This window comes from Struthio camelus, chromosome 17, assembly GCF_040807025.1.
Source record: "Struthio camelus isolate bStrCam1 chromosome 17, bStrCam1.hap1, whole genome shotgun sequence".
NCBI lineage: Eukaryota > Metazoa > Chordata > Aves > Struthioniformes > Struthionidae > Struthio > Struthio camelus.
In genome coordinates this window covers 4,850,649-4,877,843 of record NC_090958.1, presented here as the reverse complement: position 1 = coordinate 4,877,843, position 27,195 = coordinate 4,850,649, and the positions used below count along the sequence as shown (strand labels likewise).

Genomic DNA, 27,195 nt, shown 5'->3' with positions numbered 1-27,195 from the left:
TTTTTTTCCAGGTAAACCACTTTTAAAATTGCCATGACAGAAACAGTAGAAGGGTGAAGTCTGCCATGTGCAGAGCAATAGGAAAACATTTTTCTGTGGCAATGTCATTATCTTGAACTTTTGCAGAGAAGGAAAAAAAGAAAAGTTTATCTCTAACTGTCTATCAAGAGAACTGTATCTGATGAGAAGTTCCCAGAACATTTTCTCCTCCAACACAGCTGAGGCTACACAGACCCAAACAATGAAGAGAGAAAGATTCAGAGATGAGCTTGCCTCTCTTCCTGTTAGCTCAGGCCATTCTGGGAGGAGTGAGACAGTGAGGTCAGGAAATTCCTGGCTTCTCTCAATTCATGTCAGATCCTTAGCTGCATCTTGGGCCATTCATCCCTCGCATGAGTTATTCCTGTCTAGTGCACAGGAAACAGTTTCCTAGTGATCCCTTCATTTAAAGGTGAGGCTCATTCCCTCATTCAGATCTGATGCGGTTTAACCCTTGTGCCCTCAAATTCCCTGACGGCTACCTCAGAGACGTGCATGGGATTACCCAAAACTTCTGCACTGCCTGCCTTTACATGAAGTTCATACTGTACATACTAGCAACCAGCCCCTCTAGAGAAATCTTTGTAAATTAAGACCGGCAGATCTAATATCCCGGGAGGGTCTAAGCTGCGTCGTAGCCTAGTAGCCAGAAGGAGTGTCCATTGCCGTTCACCTCCTCAGTTACAGTGGTTTAACTTTATAAGGGGAAGTCTTCCAGCTTTGAGAAGCGTATTGGAAAACTGAGTTGTGCTTCTGCAACCAGAATGGCTAGCACACAGCCCACAGTCTGACTGAGGGCCCCAATAGAAGTTTTTAAGGAGAAGTATTGGTATGTTTTTCATCAGGTATTTTTGAAGGTGTTTTTTTTTTTGTGTAAAAATCTGTTCTTTAGTCCTTTAAACGCCACACGAAACACAGTGAGATAGAGAGCAGGTCTGCGAGGCTTCCAGTTTGCCAAAAGGAAATTGCGTTGAATGTCAGAGATTTTAACAGTGAGCTATGGAAAAGGAAGACGTCTATTCGTAGTCAGCGATGCCTTGGCATGGCTTACTGGGGAACACAAACATGGCAAGTTTCCACAGGAGCACCACAGTGAGTGTCTTTCATTCTTCCACCTGCGTAAGTTGGCTTTCATGCTAACCAGCGTGATTGTCCTCCGCTTGTGCAGATGAAAATCAGGATTAATTCCACTGATGTCAGTGCAATAGCTTTACTGGAAACTGATATGCTGAGCCCTGCGTTGGAGCTTTCAACCGCTGTGCCGCCTTCGCAGATGCACAGCATTGCTGAGGTTGGAAGGGAAGATGGTTTAGTCCCACCCCCCACCTCAAAGCAGGGTAGGCTAGAGCAGGTTGCTCAGGACCATGTTCAGTAAGGTTTTGAACATTTTCAAGGATGGAGACTCCCTGGGCAACCTGTTCCAGTATTTGATCACCTTTAGAGTAAAGAAGTTTTTTCTTGTGTTTAAACAGAATTTCCTGTATTTCAGTTTGTGCCCATTTCCTCTTGTCCTTCCGCTGGACACCGCTGAGAATAGCCTTCTGAACCTTGATTTTGCTCTATTTTGTGAGGATGGAGCAGCCATCTGTCACTGAGTAGATAAGAATTCTTGCCCTTCAGCCAGAAAAGGCCATTCACGAGGGACGCCTCAGGTTTTGGGGACTGAATTTAAAGAGCCACTGGATTGATTTTTGAAAGTGGCAAGCATTTGCTGTGCTATCAAGTCGATGTTAGCTGCAGCTGAAATCACAGGATGCGTCACGTGCTGGTTCTTTCTCTGATTAAAGTTTCCTGATGATGATAAACATCCCCTGCAGATACAGTTTGCTACCATGACAGCTGAGGATCAGTTTGCCTTATTTCACCAGTCAAGCCTTCTTTTCTTATTGTCCTTATCCTTCTGGCTTGGGAATGGAAATGGACTTCCTTTGACAAGTGCTTCTGAATGTGTCAGGATAGTTACAAGATACCTCACCAAGGTAAAAACTCCATGTCCCCAACAAAGGGAACTCTGCTGAGGGTATAAAATTTGCAAAGTGCCAAACCTCAGCATGAGGCAGGCCAGGGACAGAGAGGGCACTCAGTCAAATGCTCTTATGCTATTTTAGCTTTTCTGCATAGGATGGGAAGGAAAACACATGTCAGAAGAGCTGTAAATTTGCTTCGACTTATACTGGGAATTTTTGGCCAGAATATGTGGGGACACTAGGGATAGAAAACTGCAGAGCACAGAACTAGGTCCTGACTTTGCCTATCTAAGAATAGCAGTATAGCTGTGGTCTGCTCATTCTATTTCATCCACCAGTCTGCCTTGGGAAGGCTTTAATCTAAGTCTAATCTATTTTTAGCCTGATATCTTCTCCAGACAATGTGCAGCTGTTCTGTTAGTTTTATGCCAGAAATTAGTAACACTTGTATGATTCACAAGTTAGCTGTAATTTCACTGAAAATTTCTGTAGCAAAAATTATATTTTTACACAGCACAATATTGTAAAACACAGGAGTTTCAAACTCATTGTGTTCATGGTATGGCCTAGACCCAGGACAAGGCCTTGGACTGAGAGTCGGGAGGTAGAAGGTCTGTTTCTGGCTTTGCTACTCGATCTGGACTTGTCCCCCCATCCTGTTGTCAGTATTGTCCCTTAACTGGGTAAGCTTGTGAGGACCAGGGCCTGGTACTGTGTACTTTTAGAGCATCTGGCTCGGTCAGGCCTCCACAAAGCCGAGGGCCTGTAGTGGTTGTGTAAGACAAAAAACAACATTCACGTAGCCCAAGCTCTCCTATCAGTTATTCTAAGGCAGGCATCCCAGTCCATGTGAATAATTAGAACTAATCAACTTCTGGAGGCTTTGATTTGTGTGTTTGATCAAGGGGAGGCATTTCCTGCTTTTCACCACATTGTTTAAGAAGTTTACTTTTTGGTTAAAGGCAAATAAACATGCATAAGATCTGACATAATCCCATTTAGAGCAACAGTTCTAGGGAAGAAACTTGAGCGTGTGGTTAAGGATGGGACGTGGAGGCTGCACTCGGGGTCTGTTCCTGACTCTGAGTTTCTATGTGAATTTGCATTGACTTGTAGCTGGCAGGAGCAGGACAGGACACGTTGACTTCACTGAAATACCTCCTGCATTTGACGTTTAACGACATCTCTTCAACAGATGAACAGTGCTTGTCTAGATCACTTGGTGACAGATCTGATGCAGCACAGCCAACTACTTGGTAAAGACTTTTTTACTTTTTCACTTGTTTTTTACTTGACCAGGTAGTTGGCTGTGCTGCATCAGATCTGTTCCTCAGTAGTAATAAGAGTACTAACTCCAGCTATGCGGCATAGACTAAAATAGGAGGAGAGTCTTCTTATTCAGGTGCCTGAGGCTCAGAGACTGGGGGTCATTGCTTTTGCTTTCTTGTGTGGCCAGCCAGGCAGTGTACAGAACTTGCAGCTGTGTTAGCACTGGGGAGGTTTTGGATGCAGTGTTTCTCCCCTCTGTGCCCTTTACTTCAGAAAAGGAAGCAGACAGGTTAAAATGATGCCAGAGAGAAGAAAGTAAATAACTGCCTAAAATGCCAGTTTCAGCAGCTGGATATCAGGTCAGGAGCTCTAACACAGAGATCCACTCATCACTCTTTCCTCAAGCAAATATGGCTTGGGCAGCATTAGAAGTTTTGTCAGATTGAATTTGCAACATGAAGCAGAACCTGCCTGTCCCACTTTGGCAGATTCTATTTGTCTCTGTTTTTATTGAAAGGAAGTTGTACTTTCTGTGTTGACCTATATTATGATGTTGCTCATAGTGAAGCAGAGGGAAGAGAGGTAAAGGGGAAGAAACACAATTTAAAACATGATAGGAGAACTGAGGTTGTTTCAAACTATTTTGGTGTTAATCATTATCGATGTTATTTCACACATTAGAAAGCCCATTGCTGTGTAGAGATTACCAAAACCTCATACCAAGGACAGATAGAAAGGAAGCCTTGATGACGTGGGTGGGAAGTTCTATAATGAGCACATTTTGCAATCTGGAGACCTTGTGTGTGTATCCAAGACGCGTTCTGGAATAGCTTGTTATTAACTCCTTGCATTTATCCTGCTTCAGTTACAGGATTCCTCTTGGTTTTCGGTGAAACCAGAGTAAAGTACTCCTGTTTTAGAACAGCCACTGTATTAGGACTGATTCACCTCTTTATTCACCTTACTTTAATCCAAGTGAACTTTCTTTTGTAGGCAAAGTTGAAGTAGTGCGGTGTGGTATGTCCCTTTGGTTCAGTTCCAGTCAGAGCAAAACAGGTTACATTGCCAGACTGCTCGCTTTGTCCCTTCTGGGAGGGCAGCAACACAGGTTACTCTCTGCAGTTCCAGATTGTTGTTGTACACAATGCAACTATGTCATGTGATAATGGGAATAAGTGAGTTTGTCACTTGAAGAGGGCAGCCCATCTATCTGTGATCTGTCTGAATTGGCTGTACAACTCATTCAGGTATATTCTAACATATATGCCAGTCTTTTTTAGCCCTTTCTGATTTGTAGGCCCCTAAATATTTTTGAGGGAGGTTCACGTTTTTCTAGAGAAAAGTTAAGCCTCTTGAATAAAACCTTGCTGTGCTTAGTTGTTTTTTCACAGACTTAGATGTACAAATACAGGAACTAAAAGTGTCTCCTCTTGTGAAGCTGTTTCTAGAGACCTTGAATTTACCACCCTTCTGTTATATATTTATATGATTATCTGAAGTTGGTGAAAAGGGCTTCTGCCTTATAAGCTCTTAGGTTTCTCAGAGATCTTGCTTCTTGTATTTCTTTCAACAGTGGGGGAGATAGATAGCGTTCCTTGTGCCACCAAAAACATTCCCACTCCCTGAATCTGGACACTTGCTTTCACAAATCTTACAGTCCTGATTTCTCAGGATTCCAGTTTTGGTTCCTTGCCTAATTGCGTTTGTGGATAACAGGACCACACTAGACAAACTCAAGAGCATCCAGGAAAAGAGACTGTAGTTATGGAAGTTGTATTTCTTGACTCATGTAGCAGGAGTCTGTACCGTGAGAATGATCACTGTTTCTGATGGTTCTTACAGATAAGTTGCCTGAACCTTGCATTTAGCCAGGAAGAGGTAATAGGACCCAAGAAGAAAAGGAAGGTCAGTGAACCAGAGAAGCTGCTTCTGGAAGGCAGGAAATGATGTTCGTTCTGACACACAATACATTTTAGAAGGTGTGAGTTCTCATTGTCATCTCACTAGTAAAGACCTTTACTCTGTTCTCATATTTAACTCTCCCCATTCCATATATATTTTTGCGTATTTGTCTAGTACAAACTTTTGACTGCAAAGAGACAGCAAGCATAGTAATTGTCGTGACAATGTAGATAACAGTACTTGTTCAATGTTCTAAAGCTGAGGACTGGTGATTCCATGTGAACAGTGTCTGTGTGCTTCTTTCTCTCTCTCTCTCTCTCTCTCTCTCACACCCACCCACCCACCCCCACACACCCACCTACCCACCCACACCCACACACACCACTGGCTAAATTTGCTCCTCTGTGGCTGGACAGTCCTTTGTCAATAAGTCATCAATATTAATGGCAGCATTTCAAGATAAACTCTGAGGTATTCATGCCTGCAAACAACAAGTCTCATGATTCATTAGACTGCGCTTAACTTCATCCTATCTGCTATTTCCGGAGCATAGATTTTTTTCAAAAAAGGGTTTTTATCTATATTGAACACAGAGATAAAGTAATCTATACACATTTTCTGCTGTTGCTGAATGTTTTTTTCTGACTCTGCAAATAGTGTTGCTATGGCTATATTATCAGCTTATTTCTAAAGCAGCAACCCACCACGTACCAAGGGGCTTAGACAGTTACGCGATATAAATCATGTTGAAACACAGCACATTTAAAACTTAGCTTTAATAAAGGTACCTTATGACAGCAGATTCAGGTAGGGACATCCACAGCAATAAAAGAAGGGTTTTTGGTGTACTTTGGAGCAAGAGCACTGTGTTTTGTGTCATGTAGATTGCCTGGCACTCTGTCAAGACCCAATGGATATTATTAGAGTGGGAGGAGCAAAATGGTCTTAACTAGTCTTACACATTTTTTAAAAATTGTTCAGGGAACAGCATTTCCATTACTTTACTCACATAGCAAAAGAGAGATTGAAATACGAAAGAGCAAAGAAGGTAATGTAATCCAACCTCTTCCCAACACAGTGTCGATTGTCTGAGGTGTTCAGATCCTTCAGTGATGGGGAAGTACAAGAGCTACAGTTCAAGAGTAATTTACCTAGTAGCATAGCCTATCTGAAATATCCGGGATGTTGCAACAAAGATATTGCAGGAATAAGGCTTGAAGAGCAGCTGTAGTTTTGGATGTGAGGTGTTTCTTCTGTGGTGTATGGTCAGAGAGCTGCAGAGAAGGCGGTGAGGATCACTTGCTGAGTATCTGACCCATGGTGTCTAAGGCACATCCTTGAAGATCCTCAGCCCCCAGTGCCATCGTTGGACATAGGTCCAGAGGTTCCCTACTACCGTTAACATGGTGATGTCTTCTGCTGTGGCAGCACCTCCAATTGGCTGCAGACATTTGGGATCCTCTTCACTGCTGAAACTGTGAGTCTTTGCTTGAGTGGATAAAAGCCCCTGGAGGTGCAGATTGACCTTATTTGACTAGCTGACCTCAATTTAAACCCAGCTGCTGATTTCTTGCCTTTCTTGTGCTTTTACTTTAGTTGGCCGTCAGAGAAAGAGTCAGAAGCCAGACTAGAGCTGGCTGACTGGGTAGAGATAACTCTGAAGTCGAACAGTCCTGAATGATCAACTGAGCTACTGCAACTGGCTGAGTTACTCATTGCAATTAAAATGACAGTACCACAGGTGTCCTTATTTGGCCCAAGGCAGACAGACCACTGACTATCCCTGAGCCTGCAGCAGTGTCTGGCAGGTTTTGTGGCTTGATGCCTATTTCACAAAACAGGTAGAACATGAGAATTCTCCATTTTATCCTCACTTCCAGTCCTGTGATCTCATTTTTGCACCTGTGGCCTAATAAGCCAGTTTGTTCACATGCCAGAGCAAACCAGAAGTCTTCACTCTGCCCAGATTTTGTAACCATGCAGAGATCTTCACTCTGCCCAGATTTTGTAACCATGTTTGCTCTCATGCCTGCACATCCACCGGAGGCCTGCGTTCTTCACAGGACAGCAGCAGCTCGGGACCTGCCTTGACCTGAAAGCATGGCCCTGGTGTTGCCAGAGCGTTTCACCTCCATGTTTCTTCAGCCCACTGCCTCCTGCCTGCCCCCAAAGACTTGTCCTATTGTTGTGTTGTGCACGTATGAGCAAGACAAAGAAGGCTGTGATTAAAGCTACACAAACGAGTTAGCATGTTAACTGGCTTTGTGCACAGTGGAAAACGCAAAGTGTCTTATCCCACAATGAAAGTGAAGTAAGCTTGTGTTACCGCATAGTAAGAGTGTGCACACAGCTACCACGAAGCAAATCCACAGCTTAGTTTACTGCACAAATGTCTTGGTCTTGTAGCCATGGCCAGAGACTTAGAGTTTCATTTCACTTTGGCTTCTGATCAGCTATTTTACGGTAATGAGTTTTAGTCATTTTCATTTCAGACTTGGTTAGAAATAAAGTAACTAGTGATGAACTGCCACAGTAAGCGTCTGATTTTTCGTTCCCACAAGCCTGTGGTTACCATCAGATTCTAAGAAAAGTCTTTCCACTGCAGATTGGAATCATCTAAGCCACTTACACATATCCTTTTATTTATTAGCAATTCTGCTTGGCAAGCTAAAGGTAAAAAACCTTTTTGTGTTTCAGTCACATTTCTAGTTAATACTCATTAACTGACTTAATGTATGTTACACATCGTCAACCTGATTCACTACTGACATAAAACAGAAGCAATTCGTTAGTAACGGTCCCTTGGCAATTAGTGAACTAAATTACGTTTGAACAATTTTCTTCAAAGATTCTCCTCCTTCCCCCATGCATCATTCGGCAAGTCCCTTGAATGCTTACAGTAATTATGTGCGTGCAGTGAAAGGAGACTGTTACCTCTTAAACCAAAATAAATGAATATGTGATCTTTGTGCTAATATAACAGTGAGTAATACAAAGAATTGCAGACATCCTCCCTTTGATCTGTCAAAGATATGAACAGCAATTAAGATTACAAGCAATTTTTAAAAACCAGAATATTGGGAACATTCTGTGAGGGGAAAGTGAATCTTTCCCAGGGTTTTCACAAGATCAGCGGAGAAGAGGACCCATTTCTCATTTCTCATGACCACAGGCTTTTAAAGTGATGCAATATGGATGTCCTTACACCTGCTGAGCCACATACAGGTTGGTGGTGCTTCCAAAAATCGTTCTTTATTTCTGGGATAGTGTTTTAGCAAGAACGGTAGTATCTGTGTTTCAAACTGAAAGTCAAGCCGAAGTCAAACGGAAAATGTTTACCATTGTCTCAACCACATCCTTAAATATAATGTCCTCAACAAGAAAATAACCCCAACTTCTAGTACTGCACAGTAATCTTGTGGACAGGTGTCAATATTCAGTTTTCACCTGAAAACTGATGATTCTTTAGGGGTTTCCACTGCTACGTGTGGTCTAGGAAATCGTCTAATTTGATTGCTGCTGCTTTCAGTTTTGTAAGGAAAGCAGAAAGAAGAAACAAAACATAACACATGAGTAGGAGAAGTGAAAATTCTTTCATACTTGAAACCAGAGAGTTAGAGTTTTACCACTGATTTCAGTGGAAAATGAGGAGACCTCTGTCCAGGGTGGTAATACTAAAATCATGTTGTCACACTGTCCAGGTAGGTTAAGCTGTGATTTTTTGGATGTACCTTGCCATAAGTGATTGGAAATTAATTAGTGTTTTTCGTGGGTATAATTTTAATAATAATGTTTTATCTGAAGAACTGTGCCTTGAGACTACCACCTCAGGATTTTGACTGCTAATTTAATTTTTGAAGGTTCTACATTTTTCCTCTTTAGTCAGCAGGTAAACTATGCGGTTGTGGCCTGTTGCAGAGTGGCTGCATTTGTCATGCCGCAGGGTTGCCATTCTTGGGGGCCAAGATCTTTACGCTTAAAGCATAAAGTCACCCCAAAGGAATCCCACCCACGTGTGTAGCTATGCTAAGTCCTCTTTGTTAGTGGATGAGTAAAATTTCATTAGGCTTTTAATTGTCATCACGAGGTAAGTAAGAGGGATTTGCATCAGAACTGGCACATTTTCCATAACCGATTTCCAAAGCTAATTCAAGTCAAATGGGCATGTATGTCTTTCCTTTAAACTGAGACTAAGATTCCAAAGTCTCATAGGAGTTTTCCATAGGAAGCACCACCCTGGGTATCTGTGTGCCAGACATACTTGCATGGCATTTCCCTGAGCCTCGGTAACCTCCAGTTCTAACTTAGAATCGATTGGTCATCTGGTGACATTTTCTAAATATCTCACTATGAAATCTGTCATTTAAATGCTAGAAAAATAGTCCCTAAGACACTAGCCGTAAAATTTCCATCGATTCAACACGATCTCGCACACAGTCCTGAGGTCCAGCTGTAACAGAAATAATGCAACTGTCCCCACTTACTTTGCCTGGTATGTTTTGGAAGGGCTGACAATTCCCTGTGCATGTGTTCCAAGCATTTTCTTGTCTGAGTAGCTGATGGATTTAGCTCTGCATTTAGCATGTTTTTAAGGAGGGAATCTTGTTACTGAGAAGGCATACCCTTAAGCATATTGCAGGCAGGTTTAAGGACTGTTACTGCTATTTAGAGGAAAGCACACAAGACCTGCCCTGGACTTTGGGAAAGCACATGTTAGTGGGAGAAGGGAGCTGTGGTACGCAGATATAAGGTAGTGGTTTCCTTTATAGACGTTTCATGATGTATTCCGTTCATTTTACTTGTATTTCTTTACAGGACGTGCAGCGAGGGGATGTTTATTCTGATGAAAGTCTAGGCTTGATAACAGGAAACCCAAGTCCTTTGTGCAGCAAATTGACCTTGAATCACACACAGACTTTTTTTCAGTAACAGAGGGTAGGACTGTCTAAAGCACAGGAAAATGATGTCTCTAGAAAACAGAGTGGCATTTTGAGTTGGCTACAATCTATCCAAGCCTTTGCCAGCCCCCGAACCGTGAATGTCACCCAGAGCAGGTGGTACAGATGTAAACATGGTTTAAGGAATTGTTAGGACAGCAAGGGGGACAGTTGCTTTTTGTCCCTGAATACTTTCTCTTAAAAGTTAAGTCAAACCACTAAATTGAGACTGCATGCCTCAGTGGGTAAGGCACAGTGCTGGCACTCAGGAGAGGTCTGTGCGTGCCCCAGTGGGGGCTTTCACTAGTTTGTGACCTTAAGTGACTCCCTCCCTTCTCCTCCGGTTCAGAGTGCTGGCCTTTGGGGCAGGAACCATGTCTCACGAGCCCTTGCAGGACCTACGGTTATAGCGCTTTAATCTTGTCTGACGTTTCTAGATGCTTCCATGGCAGTAATAAAGCAGCATCTCAGGCTGCAGTTGCATTAATGTGCAGTATTTCCAAAGCCGATGAGCTCCGTTTATACACAAAAAGATTATTTTTTTCCCCTCTGCTGTTCCAGTTAAGCTACCCCGGACTCCCAGACTTTTGCTGAGCTCTTTTCTTCTTGCATGTCTTCAGCTGGAAAAAAGATTTGGTCCTCTGCTGCAGCTTGGCAGTCCCTGTATCTTCCCTCCACTTAAACGACTGCAAAAGACTGGGATGTAATCGGTGGAGGCTGCTCTATCCTGGATTAGGTGCCATCGGTCATTGCTATTAGGCATAAAATTGGGAACCAGCAGGGCTTCGCAGAGTCCTAGCTGTGTCCTGAAAGCAGTGCTCTCAGCCTGTCTCTTTCTGCTGGATAATGCCAGATGGGCTCACCTCCAGATGTTCGCTGTTTGCATACAGTTTGGGGACGCTCTGTGTGCTTAAGAGCTTCGGGTGACTTCCAGATGTGACCCACAGACAACCCCCCAATACTTTGGTGAAGCAGGTTCAAGCGCGAACAAGGATTTGACACGGATGTGTTGATTTTCTGCTTTAAAAGAAACGTCAGTTTGCACGCCAGCTTCCCGTGTTGTTGGTGTGCAGAGGGCCATTACCTACTTAGGTCCAGAAAGCATAGAGCTGATTGGTTGGCCTATTTGCTTTTTCCCAGGCTGTTCTAGAGAATGTAAGAGCTGAGGTACTTGGCTACAAGAGATTTTCGTCTCTGAAATTGGCAGCTGCTCATTCCGGAAAAGAATCAGCATATTTGGCCACTGATTGCAAAGGGAAAAGGGAAAAACTGTTGTTTTTTTCATTCCACTTATTAAACTATCCAGTGGGAGACATTGTCTGTATTTGGGTGACCTTCAGTGTTAAGGCAACGCTAAGGCTTCCCTCCTATGCCTTTTGCCTAAAAGTAGAAAATAAAAATATTCAGTTCTTAAAAATGCCTATATTCTCCTTGGCTGGATTAGGAGTAAGCCCATGCCAAGTTTCTAGTTGTATCAGGCCTTACACAGCAGTATATTCAACGTCATGGCTTCATGAGTCAGGATTTTTTGTCTGAAAAGGATCACGTCAAGAAGCCTGGGACAAAAATTCCCTATAGCCCAGCAACAGAGCGCTCTGTTAGGAAAGAGCGTTAGATGTGCAAGTGAGATATTTCTGCCTGGGCATCCTTCCACACTGGACAAAGGAAGTACTCAGGAACGGTCAATGAGGCTTCTCATGACTCAAGTGCTGTGATAATTGTTCCTGGAGCACAGTGTGTGAAACGCCGCAAACCTGCAAGGCAACTGGTCATGTCGGCGGAAATGTTCAGGGTGACTTTGCTGATGTAAGGCTGCCTTTGAAGGCGCGCTCTACCAACGCTCTGCCGCTTAGTTTGCCTGAGCACTGAGGCAACCGAAGTGTCGTGGCTGTTGTTCAGACTCGCTGTGATCGCACGGTGCCAGGCAGGCAGCCCCGCAGCCTGTTGATTTCATTACGTCATCAGGGCTTTCCTATGTCACCGTGGGAGCCGGGCAGCTCACTGTCACAGGAAGTGTTGCTCATGGGCAGACTTGGGATTTTCAGTATTTTGTAACTGGTCTTTCCTCCGCTTTCCAATAATAATTGCATTAATCCATTGAGTGTTGCTTATTTCATCGGCAGATCACGAGGTTCTTTGCAAAGGAGGCTAGACATTTTTATTCCCATTTCACCGAGGGAGAAGCTTAAATTTAAGCTGGAAGTGACTCACCTGAGATCACACAAGCCTGCTGTGGCAGAGATCTCAGATCTTCGACGTCCTGTCATCAGACGCTTATCTGGAGTTTCCAATATTGCAAATATTTAGTTCTGTTAAGAATTTCATCTGTTAATCTGGAGCATCGCTGGGGAGCCTGGTGAAGCAGGGCTTTGATACATGAGGTTTCTGCTAAATTCAGCACTTTGCTGGGCTCCGTCTCACTTTTGTCTGCGGTCTGGATCTCAGGCATGTATTCTGGTGACATTTTAAATCTGAGGGCGGCATCTAAGAGAGGTAGCTTCAGAAGGATGTTTCCCTGAAGCTGAAAGCCGAGTCCCCTTCTGACAGCACATTCACCCCTCTTTTGAGGTGTCTGGCTGAAGGCTATCATTCCTGAACTCCCTATTTGGTCAATGAACAGAGAGCAGCTCTTCTCCAGGGTGATTCAGAGCGGAGATGGACGACTCTTCTGAATCACACTGAAGGAAATCTTTCCTCTGTTTCTCCATTGTCCGCAGAGGGACCTTCCCCCCAACACTGATCTTTGAATGAGGGATGTGAATACCCATCCAGGGCATGTTAGTCTTTTTTTCCCCTCTCCGTGGACTCGCTCCTATGCCTTTGTATGGCATGGATCATGAACATGTATGGCGTGGCGGCAGATTATTTTGCATCCATGTGCCAAGGAGGCTTTACCCCTTCCTCTGGGGCATCTGGTGTTAGTTTTACTGCCAGAAGCAGGCGCTGGGCTAGATGAGTTTTAGGTCTGATCTGGCAATTCCTGTGTTCCTTTGATCTAAAAAAAGGTTTATCCATCACCTACTGGTGCAACGGGAGATGACAGTTTTGCTGATGTTCAGTATTTCTGCAGCCTGGTGAGAAACAAAGAGTCACTTTCTTTGGGTTTGGTGATCCTGGAGATTAGAGTTGATCCCTATAAATCCTCCCGTGTATACAGCATTCCAGGGAAGTGGGGGGGCCATCCCCTGCCTGCCTGGCCCCGTGCGTAACCCAGCCTGCCTGGGAGATGGCTGGTTTGGGAGTGGAGGTGAGGCAGGGGAGAGCTGGGCGAGAAGAGTGTTTTTGCTTGTAACAGCAGATAAAAGAGTGAGTGAAAATGTACGGGGATCACTCAAAGACCTGTGCTTCAGGTATTTTTATGACTATTCCCCATTCCTCAGAAAGCCACTTTTCTGCTGGAAAAAAATGGCTGATAGAGGAGTCGTGGGATGCCACTTCCATAGGGAGCTTTAGGAGCTTGTAGACTAGGTAGTCTATGGGGGTTGGATTTTTCAGCCTCTTCTGCTGGCATTTTTCTGAAGCGGATGGAGGAACAACAGTGATAACGTTCGCCTGGGCCTAGTGCCTGCTTCCAGGATATGGCGAGGGCTGGATTGACCGACCCAGTTAAGCAGCAGAAAGAGGGGGAAAATACTCTTTGTTCTCAGGGGCCCACCTGCTATTTTGCCTGTTCCTGGAACCAAGGAACATACCTTTGCTGAGGAAACACATGAACAGGCAGCTCTTTGCGAGGGACTAACCCGTCTGCGTGGGCAGGGAGGAAGAAGGAGGCCAGCCACAACGGCTGCCCCTCCGGTAGGCACCAGCTCACAAAGAAGCCTTGATGCCTTCTGAGTAAGAGTCAATTCTTCAGGAAAGTGAGGGTGCAGCCTCCCCGTGCTGAAAGCAAGGCAAGTCTGCTCTTGGCAGCAACTTCCTTTCCCCAGACTCGCCTGCCTACAAGGAAGGGCAATATGGAAATCGCCAGCCCGCGTGGGTCCTCGAGGCTGCAGCCCGCTCGCTTGGACCCGGCACGTCGAGCAGAGCTGGTCGGGCCGTGCAGCAGGCGGCCGCGGGGTGACCGGCTTCCCTGCTGTGGCGGGAACGGGGGGGCTCCGTGCCCTGCGCTTGCTGGCAGCCCATTTTAACGCCCGTAAAAAACCTAAATGCACCAAAATTTTGGCCTCCGCTCTGGGGCGTGGGACCTGGAAGTTAACGGCGCTGCCGTAAACTTGCAACGTGACCCCCCCCGCGTCCTCTCCCAGCTCCGGAGGGCAGACGGCAGCCAGGGCCGGGGCGCCCGCCGACCGCGTCTCCTTCCCCTCCGGCTCGCGGGAGGGGAAGCTGCAGCGCTCCGTCCGCGCCGGGGGCGCCCCGCGGCCCCGCGGAGGTGGCCTCGCGCCCCGCGCCGGCGACCGAGCCTCTCCCCACCTCACCTTTCGGGCGGCCCGTCGGCAAAAAGTCTTTGGGTGCTGCGGGAATGCCTCTTTTTGGAGCAGCCCGGGCAGAAATTGCCCCCAAAAAGGGAGGACAGAGGAGTGCTGGCTTTTCAGCTAGGAGGGCAAGGGGCCTGCGGAGACGAAAGATGGATCCTGCCGCCTCGATGGGCGTGCGCGGGGCCTGGGGAGGGCTGGGTGGGGAGTTATTACCTCAGGTTATTTTTTGGAAGAGTTTTGATATTTCTAGGGAACTGCCCTGACTCTGTTTTCTGCCCAGCTGGCTCCTTCCTCTGCTGTGGTGATGAAAAGCAGCTTTTTGGCCAAAAATGATTCGTCTCCCCGGCCCCTCTCCGCGAGCCGCGTGATGCAGCCTCCGGCAGAGGCAAAGCGGCCATCGGGGGCTCGGCGCTTTCCCTCGGCAGCGCGGCCCCCGCCGTAACGAAGGCGAAAATCCTGCCGGCTCCGGAAGGGATTTACACCCTCAAAACCCATCCGCGGCCTGAACTCGGCCCCTCGGACCGGAGGTTGTGGCGCGGCTGGGGAGCGTCTCCCCGCGACGCCGCAGGCCGGGGCCGGGCCGGGACCCTCCGAGGGCCGCGTCCCGGCGGGCACCGTGACGAGCGCTCGGCCCGCGCCGGCGCGTGGCCCGCCGGCCTCTTCCCCGCCACCTCCCGTGCTCCCGCACGCAGCAAACCCAGCAGCTCCCGCCTGTCCAGAGGAAAACGTCCCCTCAGCCGGAGCCGAGGCCTCCTCGTCCCACCCCCGGCTGGCGGGAGCAGACCGCTCCGCCGCAGCCTGCGCAGCAGCTGTGCGCTCCCGCCCCACCTTTCCCAGGCGAAGCGATCGCCCGGCTTGTCCAGCTTTTCTGGCAGGCCGCGCCGCGTAGCCCCGACCGGGCTCGGCCACCCGCCGTCTGGGTCACGGCTTTCCCGAAGCGCGGCGCTCGAGGCGCCCGGGCGCCGAGGGCCGCCGCGGGGGGGGCTCGCCGGCCTCGCCAGCTCCGGCCGGGCCGGCCGCCAAGTCACACGCTCGGCCCCCGCCGCTCGCCGCCCCGGCCGGCCCCGCGCCTCGCCCCGCCGTCCTCCGGCGCCCCGGGGCCGCGGGCAGCTCGGCCCCCTCGCTCCCCGCCGCCTCTCCCCGGGCGCTACCGGCCGCCGGCTAAATCCCGCCTTTGCCACCCGGCGCGGACGCCGGAGCAGCACTAGCAGCCAGGCGGCTGGAGGCGATCGGCAGAGCCGGTTAGAGAAAAATCTGGGCAGAGGCAGGGGAAAAAACATCCAGGGACCTGGCAAGGTCCTCTGCAAGTTTCCGTGAGGCATCCGACACGGCCCGCGCCGCGCTCCAGCCTCCCCCGGCCTCCCCGGCGCTCGCCCAGCCCCGCCAGTGCCCACCCGGCCTTCGGCGGGCTGCCGGCCAAGCCTGTCCCGCCCGCGGCGCCGCGCTGCGGCCCTCGTCCCAGCCCGCCACCCCGCTCCCGCCAGGGGCGCCGCCCGGGTGGCCGAGCGCCTCTTGGGGTCCGGCCGACATATTTCTCGCTATCAGCCTATCCTTTACTTTCCTTTGTTTCAGCGTAGCTGACGGCGCGGTGGAGAAGGCCGGGAGGGACGCGTGCGTGCGGGGTCATCGGCCCTGCGGCTGCCGGCTGTCTGGAAGCGGGGCTGGAGCCGGCGGCGGGGAACAGCTGCCAGGCTTCCCGGCTTGTTTTCGTTTTCTAAGAGGTTAGCTGAAACCCCGACGCGCAAAGCCCCGCATGCACGCCCGGAGAGGCCGCCACACACACGGAGCCACACGCACGCAGGCGTAAACACAGACGGGCCCGGCACGCAGGGCCGGGCGCAGCGCCGAGCGCCGCAGAGGCAGGGCTGGGCCACCCGGGCCCGAGCGTCACGGCGGCGGTCTCTCCAGGGGCGGCAGAGCACGTCCGGCCTCGCTCCCCGCCGCTTCGTGCCGCGCGGCAGCCGGCAGGTAGAGTCTCAGATGTCTAGCAAAGGCTGAGCTCCGGCTGCCGCCTCGCCGGCGCAGCGGGTGCTCGCCTGGGCCTCGCTCCCTCTCCAGCTCCCGCCTGCGCGAGACGTGTAGAGACGTCCTATCTCTGCAGCCTCAGGCCTTTAGTCAAATGTGCTTGGCAGCCACACGCACGCACGCACGCACACGCACGCGCGCGCGACACGATCGCACACGCACCTTGTTTTCTTAGGAAACAGCCTGGAAAGAACCAGTCTTTGGGGAGAAGAGAGCGTGACCTGGATCTGGTAGCACAGTAAACGTATTTCGTTTAGCGCCATGAATTAACAAGTCAGCGCTTTAGGCCCTAAAACGTAGGCTGGGTGCAGTCAAAGCCGGGGGGAACACTCAGCATCCATGACATGAGTTCAGCAGAGCCAGTGCTCAGCTGAAGGAGGTGCGGAGAGGGGCGAGCTCAGGGTGGGGGCTGGCACGGCGCCGTTCTGGGCTGAACCACGACTGGCCCTAGGGCTGGCTTTCAAGAAGCACTGCCTCATCGGCGCCGGGGGACAAACCGGGCTGAGCAGGTGCCAGGGCCCAGCTTTATTTCTCAAATCAGCTCTTTCCAAGGCCTTACAGGTCCGTGTGTGGCTCAGAGCTCACTACAGTTAAGAGGCAGCCCCTAAAATACGGGACTGTCCTTGCTGCGAGCCAAACCCCGGCTCACCCACGAGACGCGTGCCAGGCCTGGCTTGTCCTGCGCGTTCCCGCGTGTGGTCCCCGGCGCCTGTTGGCGGGGCTTCGCCCTGGAAGAGCCCAGGGAGCCGGGACGAATACAGTCGCGTGCCCCCCAGTTTCAAGGAGGTTGAGCTGGAGATGCTGCCCATCACCGGGGTCAGAAACCTTGGGGAAGACGGAGAGCAGGTGGAAACTTCAGAGACCGGCAGATCTGGCTTCGCTCACAGCTGTTCTCTTCTGCCGTCTCCCTTTAACATAGAAAGAAATTTCTGCTTTCCATTTTCTGTCTTCTTTCTTTCCCCGGAAATCTCCACCTCCTTTGTTAATTATCTGACTCTTCTCTTTTGTTTCTGTGAGAAAAATGACTGCAGGGTCCTGTCTTCCCACAGAGCAATGCTGATGTGCAGCCAAAGATGTCACAACCCTTTTTGCCGCTCAGTGCCGGGGACCGCAAGCCGCAGCAGCAGGACGGGCACGAGGTGCTTCGGGGGGATGCGCCCGCGTGGCCCGGACATGCCGCCCCGGCTCCGCCAGCTGCCGCACATCCCCTCTGCCCTGGGGCCCGCGTGGTCTCCAGGGCTGGGCCCCGTCCAGCGGAGCACTTCCCGCCAGCCGACCAGACCCGACCACAGTCTCTCCCTGCGACACCGGCTCCTGGCTCCCAGCCGTTCACCCTGGCCAAGGCTCTCCAGCCTCCCCAAGCGCCAAATCCTTTCCCCAGGCAAGATACTCCCATGGAGCTCTGCCTTCTCTCCTTCCCAGCCGGGGGCTACGTCGGGACGGGCCACCTGAAAAGATGCTGTTAAGCAGATGCACCTCAAATAGCTTCAGCCTTGCAGGTCCTGCTGCATTTTGGGCTAGTGGTCTGTAGGGGACATAAAACGTTGCATGAGATCCCACGGCTTCTCCTTCCCGGGCTATTGCCGCCGGCCGTGCCGGAAGGAGCTGGGACAATTGCTCCTTTTCCAACAGCGCCTGCCTGGGAGCCTCTGCATGCCGTGTGTCTTATCAGGGTGTTATCGGCCTCTGCACGCTGAGCGCTTTATCAGGGCTCCCCCATCGGTGGCGAGAGAACCCAGAGCGGCGGCAGCAGTTTCCACATTTTCTGTTTCTGGGCCAGCTGAGATAGATAGCCGTGCCAAGATAACGCCCGAGATCAGATACCCCGTCCAGCGGCGCTGCTGCGCTGCGTGACAGCGCGCGCCATCGGTGCTGACGGCGGGAGGAAGACGAAGCAGAATGGCCTGGCCCCATCTCTGAGCGTGGGCTGTGGGGGCGAGCAGGAGGCGAAGGGTCTCGCGAGCTGGCACCCCTCGAGCCTCCATCCCATCCCGGTCCCCAGCCAGCCCCGCAGTGCCCGAGGGCTGCACCCGGCCGTGGCCCCGGAGCCGGATGGGACGCAGCCGGCCGCCGCGTGCAAGGAGAGGCTCCTCCGCCGCTGCCGGGTTTTGAACTCGCTACGCGCGCCGGCGGCCCCGCCACTCGTTTCCAGCTGCCCGGGCCTGGCGCGCTGTGCGTGCTCAGCCTTGCGGCGAGGAAGCGGCTCTGCGCTCGGTGAGCCTCTGCCTCTCCGCGCGCTTCCTCTCCTCGCCGGCGCTGCCGCGGCTGCAGCTTCGCCAGCGCGGACCGAGCGCTTGCTTTGCAGAGCTGCCACCGAGGCGCGCTCGGGGATGGGTCGTCCGGGACGCGTTTCGGAGCCAGCGCGAGCTCCCGCAGCGTCGCACAGCGGGTTACTGCCCCTGGGGAACGTGGCGGGGGGGGTCTGGATCCGGCCCGCCCCGGCCCCCACTGTGCTCCCGGCCCGCGCCAAGTCCCCCGCGTGGCGCAGACTCCGCGCTCGCCGCTGAGCCCTGCAAAACACGCTGCGTTCGTCTCGCCTCCAGCCCATTGTGTTGTTTATTCGTTACGGTTGGTCTTAAATGAGGCGTTTAAGCCGTTTGGGGCAAGAGCTGGTTCTTCCCGTGTGAGCGTGCGGTTCCCGCGCTGCGGGGCTGTGATGTGGTTCGGGGCCTGCAGCAGCATCTGCTCGTGCAGTCACGATGCCCCGGGCCAAACGCGTTTCAGATGGGCTCCGCTCGCCTCTCCGTGCTCGGGCCGGCGGCCAACCCGAGCCGGTGAGAAAGAGCTGCGGTCCAGCCCTTTGGACGCAATGTTCCCTCCTCGGCGAGCTGCCGGGACCCGGCTGGGAGGTCAGGGCACCTTAAAGAGCCGGGACGGTGCCGGGGAGCTCGCCGGGGGCGAACCGAACGGAGCGAGCCGCCCGGCGGGGTGGTATCGGGGACGCCGCCACCGTCACCATGGCACCGGCGCGGACCCAGACCTGCGGGGGACGCAAGGGCAGCTTCACTGAACAAGGAGGGTTTGGGGAGAGCCGGGGGCAAGCTCCGACACGCTGCCGCCGGGCTGCCTGCGCGGGGCGAGAGCAGGGAGCGCCCGACCCGGGTGCTGGCGCCGCTGCAACCGCCGGGGGGCTGCGGCCGAGGCCGAGGGGACCCCTTGGCAGCGGGTGGCGCGCGGCGCTGCGTGCAAGCGCCGGGCGGGCGCAGGGTGCTCCCCGCGCCGAGGAGCCCGCCGGCCGCCCCGGCCTGCGCCTGCCCGCGGCTCGCGGCGAGCGAGCCCGGTCTCGCCGGGGGCCCGGGGCAGCGGCGCGGCCCCGGCCGGCCGGGTTAGGCGAGAGTCAGGCAGCACATGATGCAGCCGCGGGGCCGCGGGCTGAGGTCAGCCGGTCACACCCAGGCAGCGGCACTGACTTCACCGCGGGCAGGAGCCGCTCCGCACGTCCCGCGCTCCCCCAAGGCAGGGCAGGAGCTGCCGAGACCCCTCCGGCCGCGGGCGCGCAGGCTTTACTCTGATTAGGCCGGACGGCTCGGCCGAGCCCCGCTGGCTCCCGCCCCTGCCAAAATAGTTTTCGCCCGTCCTGTGTCCAGAGCGCAACCGCTAATCATGTCCTGATGGTCCCGGCGGAGAGATCGCAGCGCCTGCTCTCGCCGGTGCTGCGCGAGGCCCGCGGCCCGGCCGCGCCGCTGGCCCCGCTCCCCGAAACGCCAGCTGGGTGGGATCGGACAGTTGTTGATGTCATTGGAGACGGTTTCCATCCCCCCCCCGGAGGTGGGGACGGCCGCGGGGCGCAGGGCGACGCGCCCCGGCTCGCGGGCCCCCGGCGGCGGCGGCGGCGGGGGGGAGCGCGGCGGCTGCACCCCAGCGCCGGCCGGCCGCGGCGCCCCGGGGCGGCGCGGTGTTGGCCGGTTCGCTCCCGCTCGCACACGCTTTGGCAGGAGCCGCGGTATTTTTTTTTTAAGGGAAGAAAGAGTTAATCCCCCGGCGGCCACTAATGAGCCTTAGCTGGGACTGACCCCGCGGCAGCGGGGAGACGTGAACCCCTCGTCCCTCCGCCAGTGGGAACCACGAAACGCGGAGGCCGGGCGTGGGTTCCCGCTTTGTGTCAGGAGGCGCTGATTTATTCTATTTATTTATTTTTGCCATCTGGCCGAGGAGGGACGTCAAAAGCCAGCGTGAGAAATCCAGATGTGCCGCGTTGCTCGCCGTCGCACGAGCGCCGGGCGGCTTTGCGGAGCCGGAGCGGGGCCGCGCGCCGGCGGGACGGAGCTGCGCGCAGGGACGCGGGCGATTCCCCCGCGGCGGCGGCGCCATCCTCCGCGGGACGCGGGCCTGCTGGGCCAGCGCGGTCTGCGAGGTGACGCTCTCCGCCGGGCCGGCCGCTGCCGCTGTCGGGCCCAGCAACCTGCCGGGGCCCGTTCGCCGCGGAAAAGCGGCCTTTATTTATTTTTATGTTATGTATGTATTTATTTGGGGATTGTTTTTTTTTTCTCGGGGCTCCTCCGAGACACGAGAGATGATCACACAGGATCTTAGCTCATCCGCTCGCTGTCTCATGCCTGGGAGGCTTGGCGGGAGGCCCGAGGGCTCCGGAGGAGGAGGAGGAGGAGGAGGAGGAGGAGGAGGAGGATTTCATCATCCCGCTCCGGCCTCTCGTATAATCAGCCCCTTGTTAACCGCTCCGTCCCCACGCGAGGCGCTTGCGAAGGCCCGCGCGCCTGCCCGAGCCTTAGGTGGTCTTGGCCCAGGCCAGGCTTCTCCGAGCCTCTCCCAGGACTGCCTGGGAGTCTTGGAAGTGGCTGTGATTTTATCTGCTCCCCTTCGCTTCCCTTGGCCTCTTCCCTCCGGGATTTGGGGTTTTCTAGCGCCTCTGGGCTCCTCTGCTCTGCATCTTTGGCACCGGCGATGTTTCCGGAGCGCTGCGAAAGCGCTCCCTGCTCCGCTCGCACGCAACCTCCCGGGTGCCCGGCGGCTCCCGCTCTGGCCCCGCTGCCGGCCGGTGTCGATTTAGCCCTTTCCCGGGGGGAAAAAAATTCCCCGGTGGCGGGACGGGGCCGGCTGCGAGGGTGGCCCGGCGGCGCAGGGTGCGGCCCCGTGGGCGCTGGCCGGCCGGGGACGGAGCTCGGCCCCGAGGCCGTTTCGGAGGCGCCGGGTGCCGGGGGGTCCCGGCTGCGGACGGCGCTCGTCAAGGCCAGCGAAGAAGAGCCAAAGGCGATCGGTTTCCGAACGTTTATTTAAAAAAAAAGAAGTATAAAAAAATAAATATTTAAATAGACTTCTCTCTATATATTACCGCAAATCTTATTAATTAATTATTATTATTATTATTATTATATTAATAACATTATTAAAAGCCAGGGCAGGGCACTGGTGTACGCTGGGCTCTGCACACGCGCACACACACGCGCACGCACGGCGGCGCCAGCCTCCCCCAGCAAATAAATAAGCACTCGCAGTCCAGCCCGCGCCCCGGCGCGGCACCCGCGTCCCCCCCGCGCCCCGGGCGGCCCCTCGGCCGCCGGCCCCGCTCGGCGCCCGCTCCGACGTCCCCCGGGGCGACGCTCCCGCCCTACAACCTGCCAACGGCCCCACGCGACGCCCCAAGGCCCCTAACGCCCTTTCGAGGAGGAAAGCGCTCTTGGGACCCCCCTCCCTTGGCGGGGGGCGGTGGGGAAGAGCCGCCGGGTTACGGCGCCGCGCGGCTGCTCCGGCGGGCACGGGGGCCGCCCCCGGCCCCGAGGCCGCCGCGGAGCCCGGTGCGAGCGGCGGGGCGGCCGTGCCGGCGCCCAGGCGTCGGTGGTCTGGCGCCGGGCCGGGGGGTCCCGTCCGCGCAGCGGATGCGGGCTCCCTGCCGGCAGGCGGCCGGCGCTCCCCGGTGCCGCGGAGCGGAGGTCGGCGGGAGCCGCCGCTCTGCGCCGTGCCCCGGCGCTCGCATCCGGGCCTCCGCCAGCCCAATCCCGTTTTTCCTTGGAGGAGGCGGCTGTTCGGCTCGACGGCCCAGGCGTCCTGGCGGCTCGCAGCACCGCTCGCCGCTCAGGCCGTCCCTCGCCGGTCGCCCCGTTTTGCCACAAACTTCACGGGACCCCCGAGCGCGGGGGCCGAACGCCCTCCCGCCGGCGCGGGCCTCGCCAGGACGGGGACGGCCAGGGCCACCCCGCGGGGACCAGCCCGGCCGCTGCTCCCAGCACGGTCGCGGACACGCCGCGCCGTGACCCTCGCCGCAGCTGCCCCCGTGGAGCGTCCAATAAATTAAAGCGCGGGGCAGGGGCGGACGGGGCCGGCTCCGGAGCAGCAGGGACGGGAGAGCAGGAGGAGGTAATAAATATGAAGGCGAGAGGGACTGTCGCAAGGAAGGACCTTTGGGGGCCGGGCGATGCGGTGGTGGCCCACGGCGAGCCAGGGGCTGGTGGGGAAGCAGGGACGCCCGGTCCCTGTCCCGCTGCCGACTGTCCCCCCTGCTAGGTGCCAGCACCGAGGTCTCCCTCGCAGGGGTCTTGGCTCAACCATCCTTTCTGAATCCTCTCGAGGTTTTCCAGGCTTTCCGGGCTCGGCAGCGGGGCGAGAGGTGCCGCGGGCCAGGCGCTCACACGGGGCTCAGGTGAGGTAGGAGGATGCGAGCCGCGTGGGAGATGACCTGCACGTACTTCCGGAGCACCTGGCAGCCCTGCTGCTTCTTCTTGAAGGCGCTCTTGCCCTTGCTGCTCTCCCCGTAGTTCACGTCCACCTGGAAGATGTTGTAGTTCTTGCAGAGCAGGCAGGTGAGGTTGGAGATGAGGCCCCGCGTGGTCTTGGTGGTGTTGTGGAGGCGGTCGAGAAGCTCCTTGGCCGTGGGGTTGAGCTCCTCCTGGTCCCGCGTGATGTTCCCCAGCGAGGCGTTGAGGAAGGCGAAGAGCTTGTACATGGCCACCATGACCTCCTTCTTCTCGCTCGTCCGGTTCACGCGGAAGGGGGGGAAGTAGACGCCGTTGGGGTTGCAGAGCTTGTCCGTCTCGCTGCTGAAGGGCTCTCCCTGGCACTTCAACTATGGGGAGAGGTGAGCATCACTGAGGGTCCTGGCCACCCGCCCCCCACCACCGTCCTTGTCCCTGAGCCCCAGCTTGCTGCCCCGTGAAACTCTCCTGCCCTCAATGCCACCCTGGCCTGGGCACCCTCCTCCCGAGCACCCCAAGGTGCCGCGGCCAGCTCGTACTGCAGCTCGACGGCTTCAGCCCTGGCATCCCCGGGATGTCCCTGGCACGTCCCCCCCTCGCCAGGACCCACCATCGCCTTCCTTAGCGGGTTTTCCCCCATGTCCCCGGCGGCAGCCCCGCTCGCAGCCCGCTCCGGGGGGCCGAAGCGCCGAGGGGCACTTACGTAGAGGCTGAAGAGGTCCTGGGCCGTGGCGTTGAGCAGCGCGACCTGCTTGCGGGTCTGTTCGTGGACGTTGGAGCGGCACAAGCTGTTGACGGGGCAGCCGGCGCCGGGGCCGTTCACCAGCAAGACCCGGCCGGCCACCAGCCTCCGGTGCAGCAGGAGCAGGGCCACGAAGGGGACGACACCTGGGCACGGGGAGAGAGAGCGGGGGGTCAGCGGGTCCCCGGCACAGCGCCCGTCCCCGGCCGCCCCGAGCACCTCGGCTGGGGTTGGCCACCAGGTCGGGCTTTGCCGGGAGCCTCTGCTTCCCGCTTTGCTTTTCCTCCCGCGGCGGGGAGAGCGGTCCCCGGCGCCCGGCGCTCCCGGGGCGGCTGCCAGCTCCGCCGGCCCGGCCCGGCCCCGCTTCCTGCCTCACCTGCCCGGCGGCCGCCCTGCTCCTGGCAGGAATTCCCCTGCTGCCCTCCTTCCCCGCGGGGCGCCCGCTGGCATTCCCACGTTTCGCAACCGCCCCGGTGACGGCCTGTCAGATTTAATCGCCTATGCAAAGCGATTTCCTCCCCGTTATCCCGGGGCGGGCGGGCGGGCGCTGCGGGAGCGGGGCCCCACCCCGCCTCTGGCACCCGCTGACTCAGCGCCGTGCCAGCCGGCAGTCCTGCTCGGCCCTTCGCCTTGCATTCCCCGGGGAGGGCCGGGGGGGGCTGTGCCTCGGTTTCCCTAGCTGCGAAGCCGGCGCGGCGACCCGAGCGAGGCGCCGGCGGACCCCGGCCAAGGAGCCCTGGGAAGAGCCAGCGCAGCTGCCGCCGACGCGGGCCAGGAAATCCCTGGCGGCGGAACAAGCGATCCCTTGAGCGCGAGCCGGGCGCAGCTGGGTCGGCCCCGGGGGCTCTCCCGCCGCCGGGGCGAGAGGGACGCGCCGCCCCGGGGCCCCCCCCGCCCCGAGCCGGCCTGCCGGGGCCGCCGGAGCCGGCCGCGGTCCGAGCCCTCGTCCCGGCCTCTGGCCGGCGGCCGTGCCACCGCCGGCTGGCACGTGGCGCCGCGGCTCTGCCGGGGGGCGCCGGGAGCCCGGCAAGCGGCTGGGTGCAGGCGACCGGGCAGCCCCCCGCGCTCTGCCCCGGCGCCCGGCGGCCCCCCGCGCACTGCCACCGTGCCGCTGCCAAAACCGACTTACCTGGCCGCGCTGCAATCCGCGGGGCGACGCCGCGGCGAGGCCGCCCGCCGCCCGGCGAGGCCCGCGGCTCCCGCCGCCTCGCGCTCGCCCTCCCCTCCGCCCGTTTCACAGCCGGGCAGAGCGAGGCCGCGGCGCTCCCGCGTGCCGGGGGCCGCGGCGCTCCCGCGGGCGCCGGGCGGGTGCTGCCCCGGGGCGCCCGGCCCGCCCAGGGCCGCCGCCGCCGCTCTCCGCGCCGCGGTCGGCGCGGCTCTATCCAAAGTCCCGTCTGCACTTGGCAGCTTCCTCGTTTCTCAGATTTCTTCGTTGCCGCTAATTAAGCAAGAATTGCCTGCCTTTTGCAGCATCCCGCGACCCAGAAGGAGGAAAGGAAAAAGGAGGGGGGGAGAGAAGCAAGATTTCCCCCCCACACACCCTTTTTGGAAGTATTTCGAGTTATATAAGTGGCCAGATGTTGGCTGAAACGCGCCAGAAAGGCTTTTTTTTTTTTTTCCTTTTGGCTCCTCGCTGCCCGCTCCCAGAGATGCTAACGCCGGGGAGAGCGGCGCTGCGGGAGGGGGTCTGCTGGCGGCGGCGGCGGCGGCAGCACCCACGTTAACAAGCAGCAGCGGCGGGGGGACGGGAGGGGGGAGCAGGGGGAAAGGACGAAATAGGTTCGACAAAGAGGGGTTTTTTTTTTTACCTGCCGGCACGAACTTCATTGTGAGCTGCGTCCCGGGAGCAACTTTAATAGAGATTGATGCTGGCAGAGGAGGTTTTCAGAAATTCATGTTCATACTGGGGGACTTCTCTTGGTTTATATACCGGTCCTCCAGTGAGCCTGTGTTGTAAGAAAGGGGAGGAGGGGGGGGCGAGGGGGGAGAAACAGAGAAACACTATCATTACTTCTATTGAAACTGTAAATCAGGAAGTAAAGGGCTTTGGAAATCGTGAATGATTCTTAGAAATAAACTTCTGATAAAGTTGATGTCACCGGGATTGTGGTTTTTCACGCACGGCTTGGGGGGTGGGATGTCGGTTAAGTGGGCAGATTAAAAAAAAAAAAGAAAAAAAAAAGAACGTAAGAAAAACCACACAAAACTGCACTTTCCCCCCTCCTCTCTCTCTCTCTCTTTTTTTTTTTTTTTTTTTTTTTGCAGCTCGCCCTCCGGGCAGCTCGGGGGGACGGACGGACGGACGGGACGGGACGGGACGGGACGGGACGGGGCGGCGAGCGGCCCGGCGGCGCGCGAGCTGCTGCCGACGGCTCGCGCCGTGACTCATGTTTCCGAAAGCACTTTCACCCCCAGGGTCCCCCCCCCATTCCCACCCCACCCACCCACCCACCCACCCGAGCCCGGTGATTCCCCTCGGCCGAGCCGGCCGAGCCGCCCCGCGGGCAGCCCCAAGAGCAGCCGGAGGAAAAGAAAAGAAAAAAATGGAAAAAAAAAAAAAGAGGAGAAAATTTGATTTTTTTTTTTTTTTGCAATCTCGCAAAACTGCTGTTCGGGCACCGAGAGAAGAAATTAAAAAAAAAAAAAAAGTTCTGTTTTCCGCTGGGGAAAAAGAGACAAACCCACCCAGCATCCACGGGGGAGGCCGGACCGGCCGCGTTAACCCTTCGGTGGCGGCGCGGCTCCCGCCGCGGCCCCCGCCCGGGACGAGCCTCGGCCGAGCTGGAAGGCGCCGCGCTCCGGGCCTGTCGGCAGGGGCGGCCGAGGCGCCCTTAACCCCTGGCGCGGGGCCCCGCGCCGCCCGGAAACAGGTTAAAGCGACTTTTGTCTTGACCGTGCCGCTGGCTTTTTGCCCCCCCCCACCCCCCCTTTTTGGGGAACGCCGAGCTGAAACTTTTGATCAGGTCTAACAAGTTTGTGCCCTGTTTGCGCTGGCAGCGCGAAAGCCGCCGGGGTGAGAGGCGCGGGCCGGTGGCGCAACCGCCGCCGTCGGGGGGGCCGCGCGGTCCCGAACCGGCGCCCGGCGCCGCGTCTCCCCCGCCGCGGCGCGGGGGCCTCGACGGCGCGGCGGGGGCGGCGCAGGTGCGCGGGTCTCTGCTGGCAGCCGGTTACCGGAGGGACGGGCGCCTCGGCGCCGACGGCAGCAGCGGCGCAGGCTGGGGCGCGGGGATGGCCGCGGGCCGCCTGCCCCCC

At 55.9% G+C, this 27,195-nt stretch overlaps 2 protein-coding genes across 3 annotated transcripts in view; one reads left to right on the top strand and one right to left on the bottom strand.

Annotated features, from left to right (window-relative positions):
- HORMAD2 (HORMA domain containing 2) overlaps window positions 1-10,818 on the top strand; it is a 28,043-nt gene extending 17,225 nt beyond the window's left edge. The window contains exons 12-13 of one of the 2 annotated variants that reach the window (XM_068911876.1): window positions 5,118-5,254; window positions 6,448-10,818. In XM_068911876.1, the coding sequence (XP_068767977.1) occupies window positions 5,118-5,222 (105 nt within the window). In that variant the 3' untranslated portion in view covers window positions 5,223-5,254; window positions 6,448-10,818. Of the gene's footprint in view, window positions 1-5,117 lie in introns of both variants that reach the window. The other variant, XM_068911875.1, reaches the window with a different exon arrangement.
- Window positions 10,819-22,418: 11,600 nt separating this feature from the next.
- On the bottom strand, window positions 22,419-26,038 carry LOC104141136 (LIF interleukin 6 family cytokine). Its single transcript, XM_068910988.1, has 3 exons — window positions 25,752-26,038; window positions 23,905-24,089; window positions 22,419-23,572 (listed from the first exon to the last, which is right to left on the bottom strand). Exons 1-3 carry the CDS (start codon window positions 25,768-25,770, stop codon window positions 23,135-23,137), a joined length of 642 nt encoding a protein of 213 aa, XP_068767089.1. The 5' UTR covers window positions 25,771-26,038; the 3' UTR covers window positions 22,419-23,134.
- Between the last annotated feature and the right edge of the window lie 1,157 nt (window positions 26,039-27,195).